Consider the following 19,627-nt stretch of genomic DNA (forward strand, 5'->3'; position numbering starts at 1 on the left):
CCAGACGTTCCCCGTCAAGTTCACTTATGCGTGGTTGACGCCCTCTGATTTACCTCCGGCTGAGTCTCAGATTGTCTGTTAGAACGGAGGAGGAAGCTTGTTTGTTCAGTCATGTTTTGCTGCTGTTGCTGAAGGTTTGAATTGCTAATAATAAAGAGTGTTACTGATTGAATGGTAGCAATTCAGGCGCATTTGGAAATTGCATTTTCAAACTGGTTTAAATTGAACGACTAAAATTGAATATCTAGGATTCAGAGTTCCGAGCCAGCAGGATAGCAGCAATACTTGTCTCTTCAACAGTGGCAATACTTGTTTGAAAGTCTTGCAATCAAGTGCTCTCCTCCATAAAATTTTCTTCTCGAAAGAGAAACTGTCTGAGACGATTTGGTGGGTTGGTCTAGTTTTAGATGCTTGATTAGGTTACGACGAGAGAAGACCGAAGTTAAGGGCATATTGTCATAACATTGATGTTATACAAATCAAGAAACCAAAATCAAAGAATCATAGTATTGGCAAAAGAAAATCGATACAAATGACCAATCAAAATAGTTTTGGACTGCATTCAGATAGGCAAATGAGTATCGAAGTATCAGGTAGCTTGCTTCTCTGGAATCTTGCCATTGAATATCAACTAATCAATTTACAAAAGCAGCAGAGACTGAGCATGAAGCACTAGAGTGAAGTGAACCTTGAAAATATAGCTTTAGTACTAAAAGGAACTGCAACAATCTTAACTCAAGACTTGTTGTGCTAACAGTTCAAGATTGAGACATTACTTACTACCGATTTTATGTTGACATTCAGATACAAATTTGTTTTCTTCTCCTCGTAAAGATGTCAAAAAGTGAGTATCTCAAGCTTATTAAGCTCATCCATAATATGCAGGTGTTGTCTGCCATGAAGTCCAATGAACAAAGAGCAAGATCCCTTGCTTGGAACCTGCCACTCCCACAGCCCATAATAGCATCGACCTTAGCCAGCTAAAATACCTCAGATTGGACCGAAGAATAGAATTTTGGTCTACTCACAACTCATTAACAATTTCAAATTCCACCGACTTGCGAATAAGCATTGTACATATAACTCCAATTTCCTTTAATCTCGCAATTATACAAGCAACTTCAACTCCCACCATCTTGCAACAATTGTCATACAAGCAACTTCAATTTCAACCATTGTGCAAGTGATTATACCAACACCTCTCTGTAACAAATGTAGGAGTATCATTGTCACTGCATCTGCGCTTTCAACAAATAGTAAATGCTTCACCCCCACTACCTACTATTCAAGTCAAATTCTCCAGCCTCCCGCCACTCATCCTGCACTCCAGCCTCCCCATTTTCATGTTCATTCCCATCATTCAAGAAATCCTCTGGTGGATCTTCATCTTCCCTCTGACCACTTCCCCAGCCATGAAGTATGTCATCCATGTTAACTCCTTGTTCTTGCAAGCCCATGGTGTGGCCTTCAATTGACTCTCCCTGGGATCCAACTGCATTTGCCCTCATTGGGCCACGCTTCATCATCATCTCCGCTTGGGCCTGAGCCTGTGCCTCAGCCCGAGCCTGTTCTGCTTGAGCCATCGCCATTCTCATCTTAGCTTCTCGCCCAGCCTTTTCTCTTGATTCAATCTCTGCTCTTAGTTCTAACATGGCCTGCTTTTCGTCCTGTAGAAGGGCCTGCTCAATCATCAGTCTCTCCTCTGACCTGAACTCTCCTTGGGCCCGCTTGCGGGAGATTATGTTGAAAGCAAGAACCTGCTTCTCAAACGTGGAAGTGAATTCACCAAGCTTCGCTGCAATGGTATGGTCCCACTGTTGGGAGCGGGATGGCATCTGACCTGTTGTGTCAGAATCGAGGATTTTGTCATCCTCTTCTGCTTCATAATCAGCCACTACATGATAAGGTAATAGCCTGCAATGTCTCATTGCAGTGAGAAAGTAGAAGTAATAGTAAACTTCAAAGGAAAAAGCAGGCTTTTTTATTTTATCTATGAAAGTGGCATTCTTTATTGAAGAAAATGGCATTTTTTTATAAAGCAAACTGTACATTCATCATTCACAAAACAAGCATACCACTATGTAATAAACATTTAAGACAGTAACAACTTGGGTCAGTTCCCAAATTAATGCAAAACTATTTGAACTATATTCTCTTTGGAACTAAGAAAAATGAAGAATTCAAGAGGAAGAAAGTGGAAGAGAAGAAAATGAGAAGGGAGAGAACGACTCGTAGAGAGAGAAGTCTTGTCAACCCCTAACTCCTTTTATTGAACAGCTTAAATGATTATAAGAGAAAAAAGTCATATTATACCCCTATTACACTTATCTGACTTACAGCGATAAAACAGCATAAACAAAAGACAAATATATCATTGAACATATCTAATTAACATCTTTCTAACTAGAACTTCAGGACACAATACACTATAAAATTACCAAAATACCCCTAAATTTAACACTCCCCCTCTAGTTGGGGCATATATATCTACTAATCCCACCTTGGAAAAAAAATCAATGAATATATGTTTCCCAAGGGCCTTGATAAACAAATCTCCAACTTGGTCAGTGAACCTTACATATGGAGTAATGACTTCACTGCTTAGCACTGCATCTCAAATAAAATGACAATCCACTTCTATAAGTTGAGTTCGTTAAATTGCTAGCAATAAACATTGTCATTTGGTTATCACAGTTAAATTATATAGGCAAAAGTATTAGTTTTCATTTTAGAGAAAAACCACGTAGTCTCTGCAGTTGCTTCTCTCAATTCTCTTTCCCCTTTTACCACTTCTCCTCTTCTAACTCAAAATTCCTCTAATTTCTTGGTATTTATCAATCACATTTAAGTGTCATGGGACCACTTCCTTCAAGACCAAATTATCGCAACAAAAATTTTGCCCGCATAAACTCATTTACAGTATGAGCCCTCTTTTGATATTCAGCTTTAGCACTTCATCGGGCAACTACATTTTGTTTTTACTTTTCCAATAAGGTTACCTCCGACAAACACAATATTGCACAATAGATTTCTTGTCTAACTTTAAGCATGTATAGTTAACATCTAAAAAACCTACAATGTTTAAGTGTCTATGTGGTTTATAATGCAACCCTTTTCTAGGAGCCTCTTGTAAGTACTTCAAAATTCGTTGTGCTGTCTCAAGATGCACTCTCCTGGGAGTGTCCATAAACTAACTTACAACTCCAACTAGAAATGATATATTGAGCCTAGTAACACTGGCGTAAATTAATTGTCCAACCAGTTTCCAGTACATAGTTCTATTGCTTAGTGGTGGACTATAGTCATTATGCAAACAATAGTTTATTTCCAAAGGGTGTCTACAGGTTTTGCACCCAACTATCTATGTTCACTCAGTATATCCATCACATATTTCCTTTGAGATAAAATCATACCCTTTTTTTTTTTTGCTTCTAGACACTTCTATTCCCATTAAATATTTTAAGTATACCAAGGTCCTTAGTCTGAAAAATGCCGCTTGAGATGATTCTTCATCCTTGATACCTCTAACATCATCCCCACTAAGCACAATATCATCAACATACCCTACTAATACAATAATACTAGACTGTCAATGCAAAATAAATAGGGAATGATCATAATGGCTTCTAGGAACCCAAACGACATTACCACCTCATGAAATTTCTCAAACCATGCAGATGCGCTCTGTTTCAAACCATATATAGCTTTCTGAAACTTTTAATATACAAGTCTTCAAATAAAAATGTATTTTTAATATCAAACTAGTATAAAGACCAGCCCTTATTGACTGCTACTAACACCAAAATCCGAACCATGTTATGCTAAACTATAGGGGAAAAAGTGTCAAATACATCAACACCATACATCTGAGTGTACCCCTTAGTAACCAACCTAGATTTATAGCATTCCACAGTGCCATCAACATTATATTTCACTTAGAGGACAAAGAATAAAAGGACACAAAACGAGAAATAGGATGTCGAGTACAGGACCGCTTACCTTTCTGGAGATAAATAGAAAGATCAAGGTTATTCAAGACAGAATTTGCAAGCATAGAGGTTGATGGTGGGGGCAATGAAGAAGTGGGTTCCATTGAGCTATTCTTGGACCTTAACTAGTGATGATTACACAAGCATATGCCTCCTCTACACACTTGTAATGGCTTCTGTAGTCTTTTTGTCAGTGTTGGTGGTTGGGTCATTGAGAACAGGAATAGGTAAAGATGACTCGAGAGAGAGACTCCTTTAGGAAGGAGGTACTTAGACGACAAAAAATAAGGCGTATTTTCAAAGAAAATAACATTTGCAAAGACATACACTTTTCAAGAATTAGGATCATAACACCCTTTTTGTGCTTAGAATACCCAAGAAAAGCACATTGAATAGTCCAATGAGTCAATTTATCAATATGTGGACCAACACAATGAACGAAACAAACAAAGCCAAAAACTCAAGGAGGTATGTTAAACAACTTACTCCCAGATTTTTACTGATGCATAGGAAATGTGACCACCTAACACAGAAGACTTAATCAAATAGCAAGATGTGAGAATTGTATCTTCTTACAGGGACGGGTTTTACAGGGAACCTGACCCGACCCGACCCGAAAAACCTAGGTTTGGGTTTGTAGTTTCACCCCGCGGGTCGGGGATGGGGCAAGGAAAAAAAACTCGTCGGATTTACATATGAGACAGATATAAAACAGGGTTGAGACGGTTTTATGGGGATGGGGCAGGAACGGGGTTACAAGGATAGTGATCGGGTCTGGTTCAGGTTTGATGAATCAGGTTTTTTTGGGTTCAAGTTTTGGGGTCAGGGATCAGATTTGAGTTTGGGTTTTGGTAAACCTAACCCTGACATGACCAGTGCCCACCCCTATCTCCTTAGAATGACTTTGGAACATTCAAATGGAACAAAATTGTCTTATAAATTCAAGAAGATGTCTAATCTAGCATTCTACTACCCCATTTTGCTGGAGGAGTATACGCACACGATGTTTGTGAATGATGCCATGTATAGTGCAAAAAGTGGAGAACTTACTATTAGCAAATTCAAAGTCATTATCTGAATAAAAAACATGGATGGATGCACTAAATTGTGTTTTTATTTCAGCATAAAATTTGAGAAATACATCAAATACTTTGTTTTCTCCCGTAGGAGGAACACCCAAGTCACACGACTATAATCATCTATAAATGTCAAATTTTAGAAGGCAAAAGTACTGGGAACCTGACATGAGCACCCATACATATGAATGGACCAAAGAAAAAGGACGTTGACTATGCCGACTACTTAAGAGAAAACGAACTAAGGTAGTGATTCCCTAGCTAACATAACTAACAATCAAATGAAGTGTTTGAAGGTAGAGTAGGAATGAACTGACATAGCTTGACTATATACAAATGTTCCAAAGCCAAGATGTCATAGATAAGAAGAAGATGTAGCCTTTAATGCAACAGACTTATTTTCAGGAACAATGTCAAAATAGTACAATCCATCACTATCATGTCCCGAACCAATAATCCTAGTCGGCAAGTCCTGAGATGGAAAAAATGTGATTGAGCAATTGATTGACTGAGTAAGTTGACAAGGAATTTTGGAACATACAACACGGAAGTTAATGAAATGTCAGATGAAGGGTGAACACCCCCTTCACCCTAAACGAACATAATAGAATCATCAACTAATGTAGCTAATCTATGAGACAAGGATGGAGACACATTTGAGAAAATATAAGACATACCTAACATATGGTTGAAGGCTCCAAAATCTATCACCCAAGGAGTGAAAATATGAAGTGCAAACATACCTAAGCTAGTCATTGTGGTATTAGCCACTGGAGAAGTAGAGGATGCCTGAGAAGCTAATTAACCCAACTATTGCAGCATCTTCTGTAATGTCTCCTAGGTACTACCAAAAGACCCAGTCTCACTATTAACCATTTCTCCGCTTTCTAAAAAGACACTTGAACTAGTCCAAGTAGGCTTTCCAAATTCATCCCAACATTTATTTGAGAAGTGATTAGATTTGCCACAATGCAGACATCTTCTATTCCACTACTATCATGTCCTCGTCCCCTACCTTCAGATGATTCAAACCGAGAAGTAGAAGAAGAGATATTAAAAGCAGCATCAGAATCAGCAATAGTTTTACCATTTCTCATTGCTCCTTCAGCACGAAGAACGCTATTATAAGCTCTCTCAAATGTATGGTCACCATCACTTGCTAGAATGTGAGCCTCGATAGCATCGTACTTAGATCTCAACTTATCTAGAAACTGAGTAACCTGAATCTGCTTTTTCTCTCTTTGAAGCTCAGTAACATCCATAGTAAAAGGATAAAATGCGCTAATTTCTTACAAAATGCCTCTCATCTCGGAAAAATATTGGTTGATTGTACCATCACCCTTGACATACCAAAACACTTTGCATATAGCTCATAAATTCTTGACAGATTAGTTTCTTGTGAAAAAATAACTTTTGTTGTGTCCCATAGCTCTTTTAATGAGTTACAGCTCATGACATAATCACTTAGACTTTCCTCCATACTATTTACTAGTCAAGTCATAAGTTGACTATCTTCAAGTTCCAAATCATCATTAGGAGGGAAATGTGGAGCCTCACTTAGAAATTTCAGCTTCTTTTTTGCCTTAAGAAACGTTTGAACAGACCTGGACTAATTAACTTAATTTCATCCATCGAGCTTAGATGTTATTTGAAGAGTATGAGATTCCTTGGAATCTGAATCTCTTGAGCTCTTGGAGGGTGTAACTACTGTCACCAGTTTCAACCATTGAGCAATTCTCACCAAAACCTCACTAACAAATGCTGGAATATAGTATCAAAGAAACCAGCACCAAAAAATTCACAAAAAAATCCTTGTATTAGCCGGTGCAGTTAAGGTGGGGACCACAAAGCACAGAAAATTAGGGACAATTGATACAATTGCACTAATACACTCCGGTAATCCAAGGAAAACAGCATCAAAAGAAGATAATTGAGGCCGATTTCAGCCCTAGTGTTGATGACACAAGCATGCATAGTCTGTATGACATAGGCAGGCACAGAGTCTGTATGACTAGCATAGGCACAGAATAGGGATAGAAGATCCCAAACAACCATCTAGGAGGACAAAAATCACGTAAAACTGTTCAATTTACTGCACAAGCCATCAAGCTTAAGGTTATGGCACAAAGAAATGGAAAAAAGGTCTAACCTTTAACTTCAATCAGCAGCAATTTTTGGAAAAACCCTTTTTTTGGAGTATTTGCAGTTTTGAGGAGAAGAAAAAACTTGTCAGAAGACTTCAGCAATCAGATAGATTGCTCTGATACCATGAAATCTATGAAAAAGAAGAATTTAAGAGAAAGAAAGTGGAAGAGAAGGGAGAGAATGACTGCATTGTGAAAGCAGACTTGTTAGGGTGTCTGGTTGACTCCTAGCTCCATTTATTAAACAGCTTAAGTGATTACAAGAGACCATATTACCCCTATTACACTTTTCTCACTTGCAACCATAAAACAACAATGAAAAAAGACAAAAATTACATAATTGAACACATCTAATTAACATCTTTCTAACTAAACTTTAAGGACACAATACACTAGTACAATTAACAAATAACCCTAAACTTTAACAATCTTCAATAGCTAATTTGCCCATCTCCTCCAAATTAAGGACCAAGGTACGTCCCAAAGAGTCTCTTTCCACTGCCTAGCCTTAATTAAACAAAAGAAAGAAAACTGAGGAGGTAAGAACAATGTTGATTGCTGAAGTGGATATCAGTGTTTGGGTCCAATATCATAGGCATGTGCTGAAGAGGGTGAAGGCAGCACGCTAGAAGAAGACTGTAAGAAAAACCACACTTTATAGAGCACTGTAGGTAGTGAGAAGCACAATCTACAGAAAATAAAGATGAGAGGGATGAGAATGTCAAGATGAATGTGCATTAAACCTAGGAACATCTCGAGGCAACAATGTTAGGCGAGAAAATAATGAAGATTCATTTGAGATGATATGAATGTATTTCATGTTGTTTGAAAAGAAAGGATGGGAGAATAATTGAGGGTAAAGCTGCTCAATTGGTGGAGTGGTTGAAAAAACAATTTATCATACCCTCCTTTGTGCTAGACATTTCCAGGATTTTAGGCATGTCAAAAACTCTATTGTAAGTGGAGAGTAGCTTCTCTTTAGAATGGAGATTCTCCATTAACTGTCTCCCCCTCCAACCCCCAACTAGTTGTGGTTTAAGCTCAGCTTTGATGGTGCTAGAGGTAATCTCAAGCTGGCCCAAGGGGCTGGTGTGATTCATAACAGTGTTGCTAGCATTCAACTTGCATATTCTACATTTTAGTCATGTGACTCCGTTGAGGCCATTGTACTTAGCTGCTGGGGATTACAGTCTACACTGGAACTTTCTTTGAGCCTCTTCTGGTGGAAGGTGATTTGGCAGTTGTCACCAATTAAATGTGGAGAGAAACTCCCCAAGGCACTTTATTCATGTTTTTGAGGAGGTTGAGGATCATTGTATGACTTTTGACTGTTTCTTGGTCTCACAATCCTAATAGTGCCAACCATATAGTAGATTCCTTGACAAGAACACCATCTCCCTACAATACATTGTTGACGAAGAAATTTTCCCTTAGAAACAACACGTTGATTCCAGTGGTAGGTTCTTGCTTTCATGTATTTTACTGACATCATTGTTTTCATCCTTCAAAAGCCCATGTAACTTCCATGATTAAAAATGGTAGACCAAAAATTCAGAAATTTTTTTGCAAATGATAATTATGGGATTAGCAAAAAGTAGACAAAGTGTTAAATGATGCAGCTGGAGAGGTGAAAGAAGACGTGAATAAGACCAACTTAACTAATTTAACAGTCAATTCATAAAACAACATGGCAGAGTATTCCTGTTCCTTAATCCACTATGAATGGTACATGGCTCTAATGAACAGTGTTCCTTCCATGTATGTGTCGCCCTGATCACATATTAAGGGATTTTAAGTTTTTCACAACAGAAGGTAAAATAGCTAACAATAGAGAATAATCTAATTTCTTTTAAGAGCGGGGACATATAACTTTTTATAGAGACTTGAAACACCTCCTCACCAACCAAAAATGGAAGAGGATGTGCAGGTGAGGGTTGCATGGGGTGAAATTAACAGAAACAGACACATGATCTAACAGAACCAAGTACTTGTCTGAATTGCTGAGTAAATATTAGCAATAAAGAATAATGTTCATGCAAGATTGCTAAGACAATTCCAATCGAGGACACAGGGACGGTAAGAAAAATGAAAATAAGGATTGTATAGGAGAAACAGAGGATACAAAAAACAAACACGTAAACTTGTTTAGTTGAATGAATGCTGATTGCTGAATGTTGAATCCAATCGCATTAAAGAGTGACAATTAAATCCTCTAAAAGGATCATGACAGAATGCAAAAAGATATAAAGGTGTCAAAATGAATATCAGAATATTTGAATAGCTAATACCGATAAGCAGCAGCAACAACATACAAAGAACTGACTGCAAGACACTGTCTGGTTTTTTTGTCAGCAAGCACCTCTAACCCCATACAGAGAGCAGCCTACTTGATTCTAGTCGAGAATAGAGACCTGATCTACCTTTTCTATCTTATTATAGAAGTCATCAGGCCTTTGACTTGTTCAAGGACATGCATATGCTGTCCTCAAGTCTCATACAAGAACAGTTATGTCTAAGTTGCTGTCCAGTTATATAACTAGCTCTCAATCTCATTGAACTCATTACGAATGTCTAATTTGGCTTTGAGATGACTTTCAAAACCAAATCATTATCTATACATGATAGTACCTTGAGTCAGCACAAAACAAGTACCTGCAAGGTTAAGCATGGGATATGAAATGGGAGTACAGAATATGGATTCTGATCCATCCAAAGTAACCGTATCAACCAAAATGTGTCTTATATTTATAAAGGTGCATCAATCAAAGGTCCAATTTCTGTTTTCCAACCATCTTTTCCGACTAGGTTTGAATACGTAGTACCACCCATTCGAACCTCTCATTTCAAATGATTAGTAGCCAAACAAGTGGTTCAGTCGATGAGCTTAACTTATAGATGATATAGAGTTGCAATCAATGTATCTCTAATCAAGACAAAATAAAAATAAAAAAATAAAAAATCAAGAGTTCAAGCATAAAAGATTACCATCTTATTCATCTCTTCCCAATGTTCTCCTCAAAATTTAAGCACAAGAGCAGTTTTTAATAATTGTCAAACACAGAATCACGGATTCGCACAAACTGAAAAGCTTTTGCCATGCTTACATTAGAATGATTGCCTTCTACATTACTTGAATATTCATCAACATTTCACAAACATCAACTATTTTCCTGATACCTTTCTGTTACCTTTTCATCTTTGACGAAAAATGCATAAAACAGATAAAAGGAATATATATAAAAGTGCTACAAAGAGTACTGACTCTCGAAGATGACCAGAGTGATCGGTCCAGTACAAGCACAATCAGGAAAAATTCAAATAGCTGATAGAAAACAGATACATGAGCAATAAGAAAAGGACATTTGATAGACTATACCTAAATTTTAAGCAGGGGTATAAAATGGAAGAGTGTAGGTTAGATATAACACCTAAACATCCCAGATATGATTCAACTACATGTCCAAAACCTTCATAAATTGAAGCATGCAGATTATGACACAGAACTGACACAACAGAAGCACCAACCAGAGTTACCCCGTTCTGATGCATCTCCTATCACCATTGTAGTACCAATTTTAAAATGCCAATGTGTTAAACAGGCAAATCTGTCAGTGAAAATTATTGGGCACTTCCCCATTCCCAATTACAAAACATATATTTTGGTGGAAAAATAAAAAATTCAACAGCATTTTTCAGCCAATGTCAAGACAAAACAGTCGAAGGAAAAAAGACGGATGTTGACTTTCAGTCAACATAATGAACGCACAAAAGTCAAATTTCTCGTCAATTATTAATCTTTAGCGCAAGAAAAGTGACCCTTAGACAGTATCCAGCATAAACCTGCATTTCACTTCAAACAACTGGAAGGAAAAAAGAAAAAAACATAAAAGAGTCACATATGGCATTCCCATAATGACCAGTTCAAACCATAAACGCAAGACGTCAGAATCAAATGCAACAGGATATTGGACAACCCACAAAGACCTCACATATTATGTGGATCTATATCTCCCCAGAAATTAAAACCAGTGAATTACCAAGAGCAAAACCCTAATGCCACCACGAATATTGCTTTAAATGAGAGATATTATCTAACGGATGATGCGAGAGAAAGGAGCAGATAAAGAAAGAAAACCCTAATAGTACCTCTCACAAGCATCTTCCAGGGAGGAGAAGGGGCGTTTAATGTCAGGATGGCATATACGCCACGCGTCCTGGTGGGCCATCTCCAGTTCCGTCTGACTATTGGGTCCACGACCCACATTCACTTTTTGCTGCTGCGGCTGCTGCTGTGGTTGTTGCTGCTGCGGCTGCTGCTGCTGTTGCGGCTGTTTATTTTGGTTTTGTTGGTGGAATTGCTGCTGCGCAGGCAGGTTCTGCTGGGATTGGGCGTGTTGATTCTGAAGATGGAATGGCGGGCGGTGCAAGCCGCCAGGGGGACGGAGGTGGGCATCGATATTGGAAGGGAAGCGGGAAATGGCAGCCGCCTGAGCTGCTGCTTGTTGTTGCTGCTGCTGCAGCTGTTGAAACAGGAGGAGCTGTTGCTGCTGCTGCTGTTGGTGTTGTTGCTGCAACAGCAGTTGCTGCTGCTGCTGTTGCTGTTGCTGTTGCTGCTGTGCCATGGCCTTGTGCGCGTCTTCCATTCGCACAAAATCTCGAACCCGGAAATAGATTCTTTCCGTCAGTTTTAGGAAGGGGAGGGCAGTGTATTCGCCGAATTCGGAACCGGATCGGACACCAAGTGAATCCGATTGCGTAATCGGATCTTTTTTTGGGTTTTTACGTAATTTCAAGTTATGGTTATAAAATTGAAACACTCTTAAATACGACTATAGGGATGCAATTATTTCTAATATTGTATATAATTAAAATGTATCTAATTTAAGCCACATTCTTTACTGCAATTGAATCTAATAAATGTGACCTTATCACTTAACTTTTCAAGTTTAATTCATTATATATACAAATTTTTATCTTTTGATCCAATATTTAGTTAGGAAATTTATTTATTTATTATTATTTAGATGTTTTTATTTTGCAAGTGTTATAAAAAAATTAATATAATATTTGTCGGGTTTTTTTACTCAAAAAAAATATACATTCGGCTAATCACTTGGTTGGCCATGAAAGGAGACAATGACGCATATAAGCTACTTCGACTTAAACATGGCCTACGACAAACAACCTGTTGTGGCTTCAACAGAGAGAGATAAAGACGAAGACACATTGTTCATAAGATCGGATTTTATTTCAATAAAATCAGTAAAAAATATTTTATTTTAACCTTTTGTTTACTGTAATTCAACAACACGACATAATAAAAAAAACTATATAAAAAACCTTCTTAAAATATATATAATAATATAATAATACATCTTTATACCAAATACTTATCTAGGTACTTTTAATTTTATTTTTTTCATATTTTCATAATTTATCTATAATATAAATATAAAAAATATTTGAAAGGAGGTACAATTATAAATTATACTTGAATATAATCTTATTTTATTTATTTATTTATCTAGGAAGTAAAAAGACTTAAATACTTATTAGATATAATAATTAGATAATAAGTTTTTTTAGATATTTTAATAAGGTCATTTTATGTATTTTTATTAAGTAAACGACATAACGGATGCAGTTAAAAAAGGAGTTAAAAGCAATATTTTTTATATTTAATGAGTTTTATTGAAATGAAATCAATCAATAAATTTAAATATAAAAATTTATACATGAGTGCCTTAAATTTTTATTTATTTTATAAATAATTTATATACAAATATAAAAATTATTTTTAAAATATTTTATATACAAATATAAAAAATATTTAAAAAATGTTATTTATTTTATAAATAATTTATATACAATTATAATTTTTAAAAAAAATTGTTATTTATTTTATAAATAATTTATATACAAATATAAAAATTATTTAAAAAAATGTTATTTATTTATCGGATCGATCTTCTATTTTGAAAAAGAAATACATCTAGTTGGCGGCATTTGATAACACATCCAGCCTTCTGGGCTCTATTACAAAATTACCCAGCATAATTAGTCGGTCTCCGTAGTCGGAGTCCATCGTCCCGAATTCACCCTTCCCAGACTTCAAATCACGGTGTGGAACCCAGTCTTCATCTCGAAGAGCTAGCAGAAGAGAGTCCGTTAAACTCATTTTACTCTCGCGTACCAAAACAGGAAGGGAAAAGGCTGAAACCGAGGAAGAATGGGGAGGGAGGTGGCCGAAAGTTGCGTGGACAGCATGGTGATAGAAATGGTCTCTGCCTACTGCTCACGCCTTTACTCCACCCATCCTGAAATCGCTGCTCAAAGAATTGAAGCTATTGGGTTTCAGGTCGGACACCAGCTCGCTGAAAGGTAAGCGAAGCTGATCATTCCTCAAATCTTATTTATTGTTCTCGATTCTGTTTTAGTTCGTTCCCATTCATTGATAGATTGGGATCTGCTTCTGTAATGATTTTTGCACGTCAAAATTGGGGTTCTGGGGGCTTATAGCTCGTCGATCTATGTGATTGGTTTCATAGCAGCAGATCTATTAATAAGGTACATGAAATTCAGCTGAGTAAAACAAAAATAAAACTCTTTCAAAGAAAGAAAAAAAAAAAGGATAACAACACAACTAGAATGCTGTCACTTATCTAACATGAATTCTCCCATTTTTTTGTTTTTTTAACAATCTAATATGAAACGGAGAGGGACTTAATCCTTCGTTTGCAGGAGAAACGATAGCACTAGTTGAGAGGGACCTTTATTTTCTCTTTTTTTGTTTTAAAAAAAAACTAATTGTTATTTTACTGATATCGGTCCTGCTGAATTTAACTTGAATTCCGTGAACCATTTCTCGAAAAAATGTTATGGGGCACTGTGGTTGTGATTGGTCAGGTTGAGCCTGTGCTTATGTTTATGGTAAAAGGGTAAGAAACAAGGTGCAAGTGGCAAATGGTGGAAAAGGTATATCTTCTTACCGCAGCCTGTTACAACACCCATCGATATTAATTGGGGTTTTATATATTTTGGGTAGAATTTGATGAAATTGGTGGAACATTGACAGGACGAGGAATTGCAGGGATAACTAGTGTATGTATGCAAGAAATTGATTCCGGTTTAGGGCAACTAACCTTCTAAGTGGTTTCTTTAAGGGAAACCAACCTCTTCTCACCGAGGGCAAATTTAAGGTGGAAATTATGGACTTCTTTCCTCTAGGACATCATCTATTTGGATAAAAAATTATTAAAGTAAATTTGCCCCTACTTTAAAATATTTATAAAATATCCTCATAATTAGTTATGGGGACAACCCCACCTTGACCTGCTAGCCAGCTAATCATATCAAATACAGGTTTCGTATTGACCTCGAACGATTCCCATGAATGGGTACCTGTACACCTTTAATTCCATGTTTGTCTTGGAGCATTAATACAACCTTCATAAATTTGTTGTAAAAGGTTTTTCCACAGCCTGCTGTTCCATTGTTTCTGCAGGAATGTTCATCAAACTGGAGTTCAATGAAATCTTAAGCAGGAGGTCTGTACAATTTTTAGAAGCCAAAAATGCATTTTGGAACAAAAAAACATCTCATAAATTTGCACGGATAACCAGATAGGCCCCAGAAATCAGTTTTTCTTGAATCCAAAAATATAAGCAGGGGAGATACATTTTATTTGTTGCATTGAAGGTGTCTCTATTGTAGAGGACGTAATGTTTTCACCATAAAGGAAGTCTTTTCCTAGCAATTAACCTCCAATGGCTTTTTCCTAGTTGGAAATAGACAAGCTGCCTAGATGGCAATTTGATTAGGATTTGATCTGAGAGGCCCTAGTTTCATTATAAATCTCTTGATTTTTTTTATAAAATGAGAAATCTCTTGATTAAGAACATGATTAAGGGCTTATGGCCATAATGCAAAGAGAGGGTTAGCCCTTTTTTTTTTTTTTTTTTTTTTTAACTTGAACTTTATCTTTTCAGACACCCTACAAAATGTTAGTGCCTTCAAAGGGAATATGGCACTGGAGTATTTTAGGGACCTTGCTAACATGTCAAAAGCACCAAATTGATGGAGCATGAGAAGTTAGACCCTTCACCTTATTATATGGTAGGCTGGCCCACCCAATGCCTTCCACAGTTTAAGCCCCAAATGCATGTAAGAATCGACCATACTTCCATGTTGATATCCAAGATGGCCTACTTTATACTGGCTTTTGCTCCCATCAGGTTGCCATTTTTATCTCAAAATGCTGTTCTTGCTTTGATACCAACTCCTAGGTATTATGTTAGTAATCCAAAAGCTCTAGAGTTGTTTGGACACAAATTAGATCTTTGCCTGAATCTTATGCCATTTACCTATGTTGGGTCCTATGGCCACATAGCAGAGAGGTGAAAAGAGTAGAAGATTGAGAATGGGACTCCTAAAGGAGTCACTTACATAAGGATGATGATGACCTCAGGTAAAGCTGTTAAATACAAGAGCTCTTTGGATGCCTTTTCTCAAATCCTGAAGAATGAAGGGGCAAAGTCTCTCTTCAAGGGTGCTGGTGCAAATATTCTCCGTGCAGTTGCTGCTGCTGGCGTGCTTGCAGGTTTGTGATGAGTTGGAGGTGATTTTATTGGGGAAGAAGTTTGGATCAGGTGGTGCTTGATTTTTAATTTCTTAGTGTCTCCACCAATGTCGATGAAAATTCTTTGGAATGCATGACTCTTTGAAGCTTGCTGTACTTACAGGAAAGATGCAGGATAGCTTCTTTGCTAGTTTTGCATTGGGTTGGGTGATGACAAATGGTGCTGTTCTTGCATCATACCCAATTGATAATGTTCGTAGAAGGATAATTTGGGTGGAGGCCCACAGATGTACCTGCTCTGATACCATATGAAATGGGTTCAAGGCCTATCCCAAAATGACTAGCCATCTTAGGAAACCTCTTTTCCAACTAATAAACTCAACATATTTGTTTTTATTAATCCATATGAGACTATTCCTTAACTAAAAGGTTTTATTCTGATTTTTTTTCCAATGTGTGAATCATATTTACTTTCTTTATCTGGTAACGAATGATGATTCCTTCATATCTTTGGCTTCAGGAAACTATCTTTACACTTAAATTCCTAACAAATGAGCCGGTGCTGATGGGGGTGGGGATTTGGGGGGTGAGAGGGATTGCCCATCTATCTAGAAGTTTTGAACCATTGACCATTGAGAAAAGTTTCATTGAGAGGGATGCCAATGGCATAGCATTAGGCCAAATATCCATATAGAGGTGACTTCCATAGCTGAAATGGAGTTTTTTATGTCCAAATCAAATGGGCCATTATTGCAAAAAAAATTCATTTTGCCAGTGCAAAATGAAGCATGAACAAGTTACTTCCCTCTTATACTTTTTAAGTTTAGTTGTTTCCTGAGGCAATGAGCCTCAATCCAATACAAGAGTTGAAAAGCTGATCTGAAACCATGAAGATTGACGTGAACACTTCCTACAAATTGTGCAATTTCAGACTGCAATACATTTTGCTTGTTGGGTTTCTTTTTTGCCACTTGTCTCATAGTACCAGGCACTCGAATATGGATGGAAAATAGATTTTTTTCCTGATGATTTTTTACCTACATCATGTTGGTACAAGTAGACTAACATTAAAAAATCAGTTATTTTTAGCTTACACAGACAGGTAGTAGGTGTTGTTGGGGATTAAAAAGGAGCTGCAGTTACCCTTCCAAAGAAAGTAATCTCCTCGTATTAAAAGTTGTTGTTTTATTTAAGATGTAATGAAATTTATAACTGGCTAATACTTTTGTTGATTGACTATTTAATGTTCACCAATCAGATTTCTAAACGAGTTCAAGAATAAAGTTTATATCTAGGGCCATCTGTAGCTTACTCTGAAGCAGTATTAGACTATCACGTGTTGGTAATCTTTGGGGATGTGCACTTTGAAGTTCTGTTTCCATTTCTGTGTTTTGCCCTTCTTGAGAATTTTTTTTCTCATAGTATATTATTTTTAGTGCAGTATCTTTGTTGCCATTTCTGCCAGTAGTGCATTTATTTAATGCATAATAAGCTGATGACTGCATTATGTATCAGGTGCCACTTACGACTGCATCTCCATTCCCTTTTCATTGTTTCTTCAAGTTATCTGTTTTTGGGAATTCTTTTAAACAAGAATTACATAGTCAAATCTTAGTGACCTTATGATTCAGTCCAGGTATACAATGGAGCGCCCTCGTTTTAGTGATCATCTGGAGGCAATCAAGTTTATTTGCAAAGATTTCTGGTCTGAGCTCTTCAAGAAGCAGATTGACAACCTCAAAACTAATCACAGGGTAAGTCCATACAATCAGAATAAGAAAATAAATTTGAAAGGTTGTATAAATTATGTTTCAATATGTAATTCAAAATTCACACATTGCAGGGCACTTTCGTGTTGCAAGATAACCGGTTCCTATGGCTTACCCGGGTGTCTTATGATCCAACTCCAGTAAGCCCAAATTTATCTCCTGCCACTGACCCTTCACATGTAGCTGATAAGGCTTCTCAAGCAACTAGCATGCATCTATACTTCCCATGTGGGATCATTAGAGGAGCACTGACTAATTTGGGGATTCCTTGTGCAGTTTCTGCAGACATATCTAACCTTCCTGCATGTAAGTTTAACTATACGAATCAAATTACTTAACTGGCCCATGATGGATGCTCACTCTTAAAGTGCAGAACTGTTTCTCAGAATGTTAGAGAAAAAATATTGAAATCAGAGAAATTGATTTGTTCTCCTATCTCTTGTGTGTAGCATCTACCATTTTACTTTTTACTCCGGTGCAAAGAAACAATAGTGTGATCTAGCACTAATAGAGATCAAGATGACCTACTTTGAACCGACTGGATGATTGAGATCCCTCAATTCTGCTACCAGAGGGCTTTTGCCTCTCAAGATGTAGTCAGATCAATCAGACAGTTTCAATTCATGAATACACGTAGTTGTGCTAAAAAAGTTTATATGTGGTAATTTGTTCAGAAATGAAGTTAATTAGATGAACGTTGGTTGATTAATATGATTATAAATATTTGTTCTTATGTGTTAATAATTGTTTTATTATTTCACTGTTGGTTCTGATTAACAGGTTCCTTTGTAGTCCGCATAAAAGTTTGATACATGCCAAGGATGAAAATGAGTAATAGAAAGGTATTTATTTCAGTTCCAGTCTTTCAACCTGATAAACTTTGGTTATGCTGTTGCAGACAGACTAGTGTTCCGCTTTTCCACTTTCTGTTACCCTTGTATTTGTAATGACAAACAGAACATTTTGGGTGTATATGATGAACCATGTCTTTCTCATGGAGGATCAGCTGGCTCTGATCCTCGTCTGGATACATTAGTTCCATCCATGGATTGTCTATAACCAGCAAAAGTAGGGATACACGGCATCTGAGTAATTGCTGCTAACTAGAAACCTTGCCTTATTATTGTGATAAGAAAAGTGGTAGTAGCACTTGTGCATCCAGTGAAAATACTCAAAATTTATTCATCTGCCTAAGTTCTCTCCTACTTTGTGTTGTTTTCTCATATGGGACTGACAGTACTTAGGTATCTATTATCAACACATATATTTACATTTTTTTTTTAAAAGATGGTCCTATAATGATCTAATACATTTTTTATCCTCAGAATGATCTACTTTATCTGTGCATTACCTTATTATCTTTTGAATCACCCTTTTCTTATAAGGGTTAATTGATTCTATAAGCCCTAGAATATAACCACAATTCCTATATACTCCTCATATTTAATGGATCTCTTTTGTATGATTTACTATAGAATAAATAATTTTAATATTTTAAGGAAAATTTTAATGCAACAAACTTAAGGACACAATGTGGTCCCTTTTTGTAAATTTGATATTGTTTTTTAATATTGACAAACATAAGGATGCAATGCAGCCAAAGAGGACTTCCCCTTAATTGTTCAAGAAACCCGCTTAGAGGTGGGTGGAGGGAAGGAGGGAGTTGTTGTCGACATAAGGATGTGATGCAGCCAACAAGGGCTTCTCCTTAATTATTCAAGTGATCCATTTAAAGGTGGGTGGGTGAACCTTCTCCTTAATTGTTCAAGTGACCCAGTCAGAGGTGGGTGGGTGAGCCCTCTCCTTAATTGTTCAAGTGATCCACTTAGAGGGAGGTGGGTTAATTGCGGAATAAATCCTTTTTGTTCGATTTATTATAAATTTTGTCTAATATTTAAGATTTTTTTAATATCAACAAACATATTGAGAAGTTTGGTGGGTGGGTGGCAATAAATCCTTTTCGTTGGACTCATTTTTAAATAATTAAAAAAATCTACATTTCAGTGGTGAACATTTATGTAAATTCCAATATTTTTTTTTGAAATAACAATTTTTGATTTTCGGATAAAAA

The 19,627-nt window shown here is 36.7% G+C and overlaps 2 protein-coding genes across 4 annotated transcripts; one reads left to right on the forward strand and one right to left on the reverse strand.

Moving 5' to 3' along the window:
* Window positions 1–1,031: 1,031 nt before the first annotated feature.
* On the reverse strand, window positions 1,032–11,859 carry LOC137963288 (uncharacterized). The gene is made up of 2 exons (XM_068810432.1): window positions 11,356–11,859; window positions 1,032–1,914 (listed from the first exon to the last, which is right to left on the reverse strand). The coding sequence occupies exons 1-2, from the start codon at window positions 11,850–11,852 to the stop codon at window positions 1,275–1,277; spliced, it is 1,137 nt and encodes a 378-aa protein (XP_068666533.1). The 5' UTR covers window positions 11,853–11,859; the 3' UTR covers window positions 1,032–1,274.
* Window positions 11,860–13,347: 1,488 nt separating this feature from the next.
* LOC137963295 (uncharacterized) lies at window positions 13,348–19,518 on the forward strand. 3 transcript variants are annotated; one of them, XM_068810439.1, is made up of 5 exons: window positions 13,348–13,590; window positions 17,424–17,541; window positions 17,631–17,696; window positions 17,833–17,862; window positions 18,337–18,597. In XM_068810439.1, exons 1-5 carry the CDS (start codon window positions 13,439–13,441, stop codon window positions 18,346–18,348), a joined length of 378 nt encoding a protein of 125 aa, XP_068666540.1. In that variant the 5' UTR covers window positions 13,348–13,438; the 3' UTR covers window positions 18,349–18,597. The 3 variants fall into 3 exon arrangements, with proteins under 3 accessions (XP_068666540.1, XP_068666538.1, XP_068666537.1); XM_068810437.1 differs by adding an exon at window positions 19,154–19,518 and having other exon boundaries at window positions 13,349–13,590; window positions 17,631–17,862; window positions 18,337–18,398; XM_068810436.1 differs by having other exon boundaries at window positions 13,350–13,590; window positions 17,631–17,862.
* The last annotated feature ends 109 nt before the right edge of the window (window positions 19,519–19,627 follow it).

This window comes from Aristolochia californica, unplaced genomic scaffold, assembly GCF_029961685.1.
Source record: "Aristolochia californica isolate CCGP_79_NKW_82.1479 unplaced genomic scaffold, dmAriCali1.0.hap1 SCAF_1, whole genome shotgun sequence".
Taxonomy (NCBI): Eukaryota; Viridiplantae; Streptophyta; class Magnoliopsida; order Piperales; family Aristolochiaceae; genus Aristolochia; species Aristolochia californica.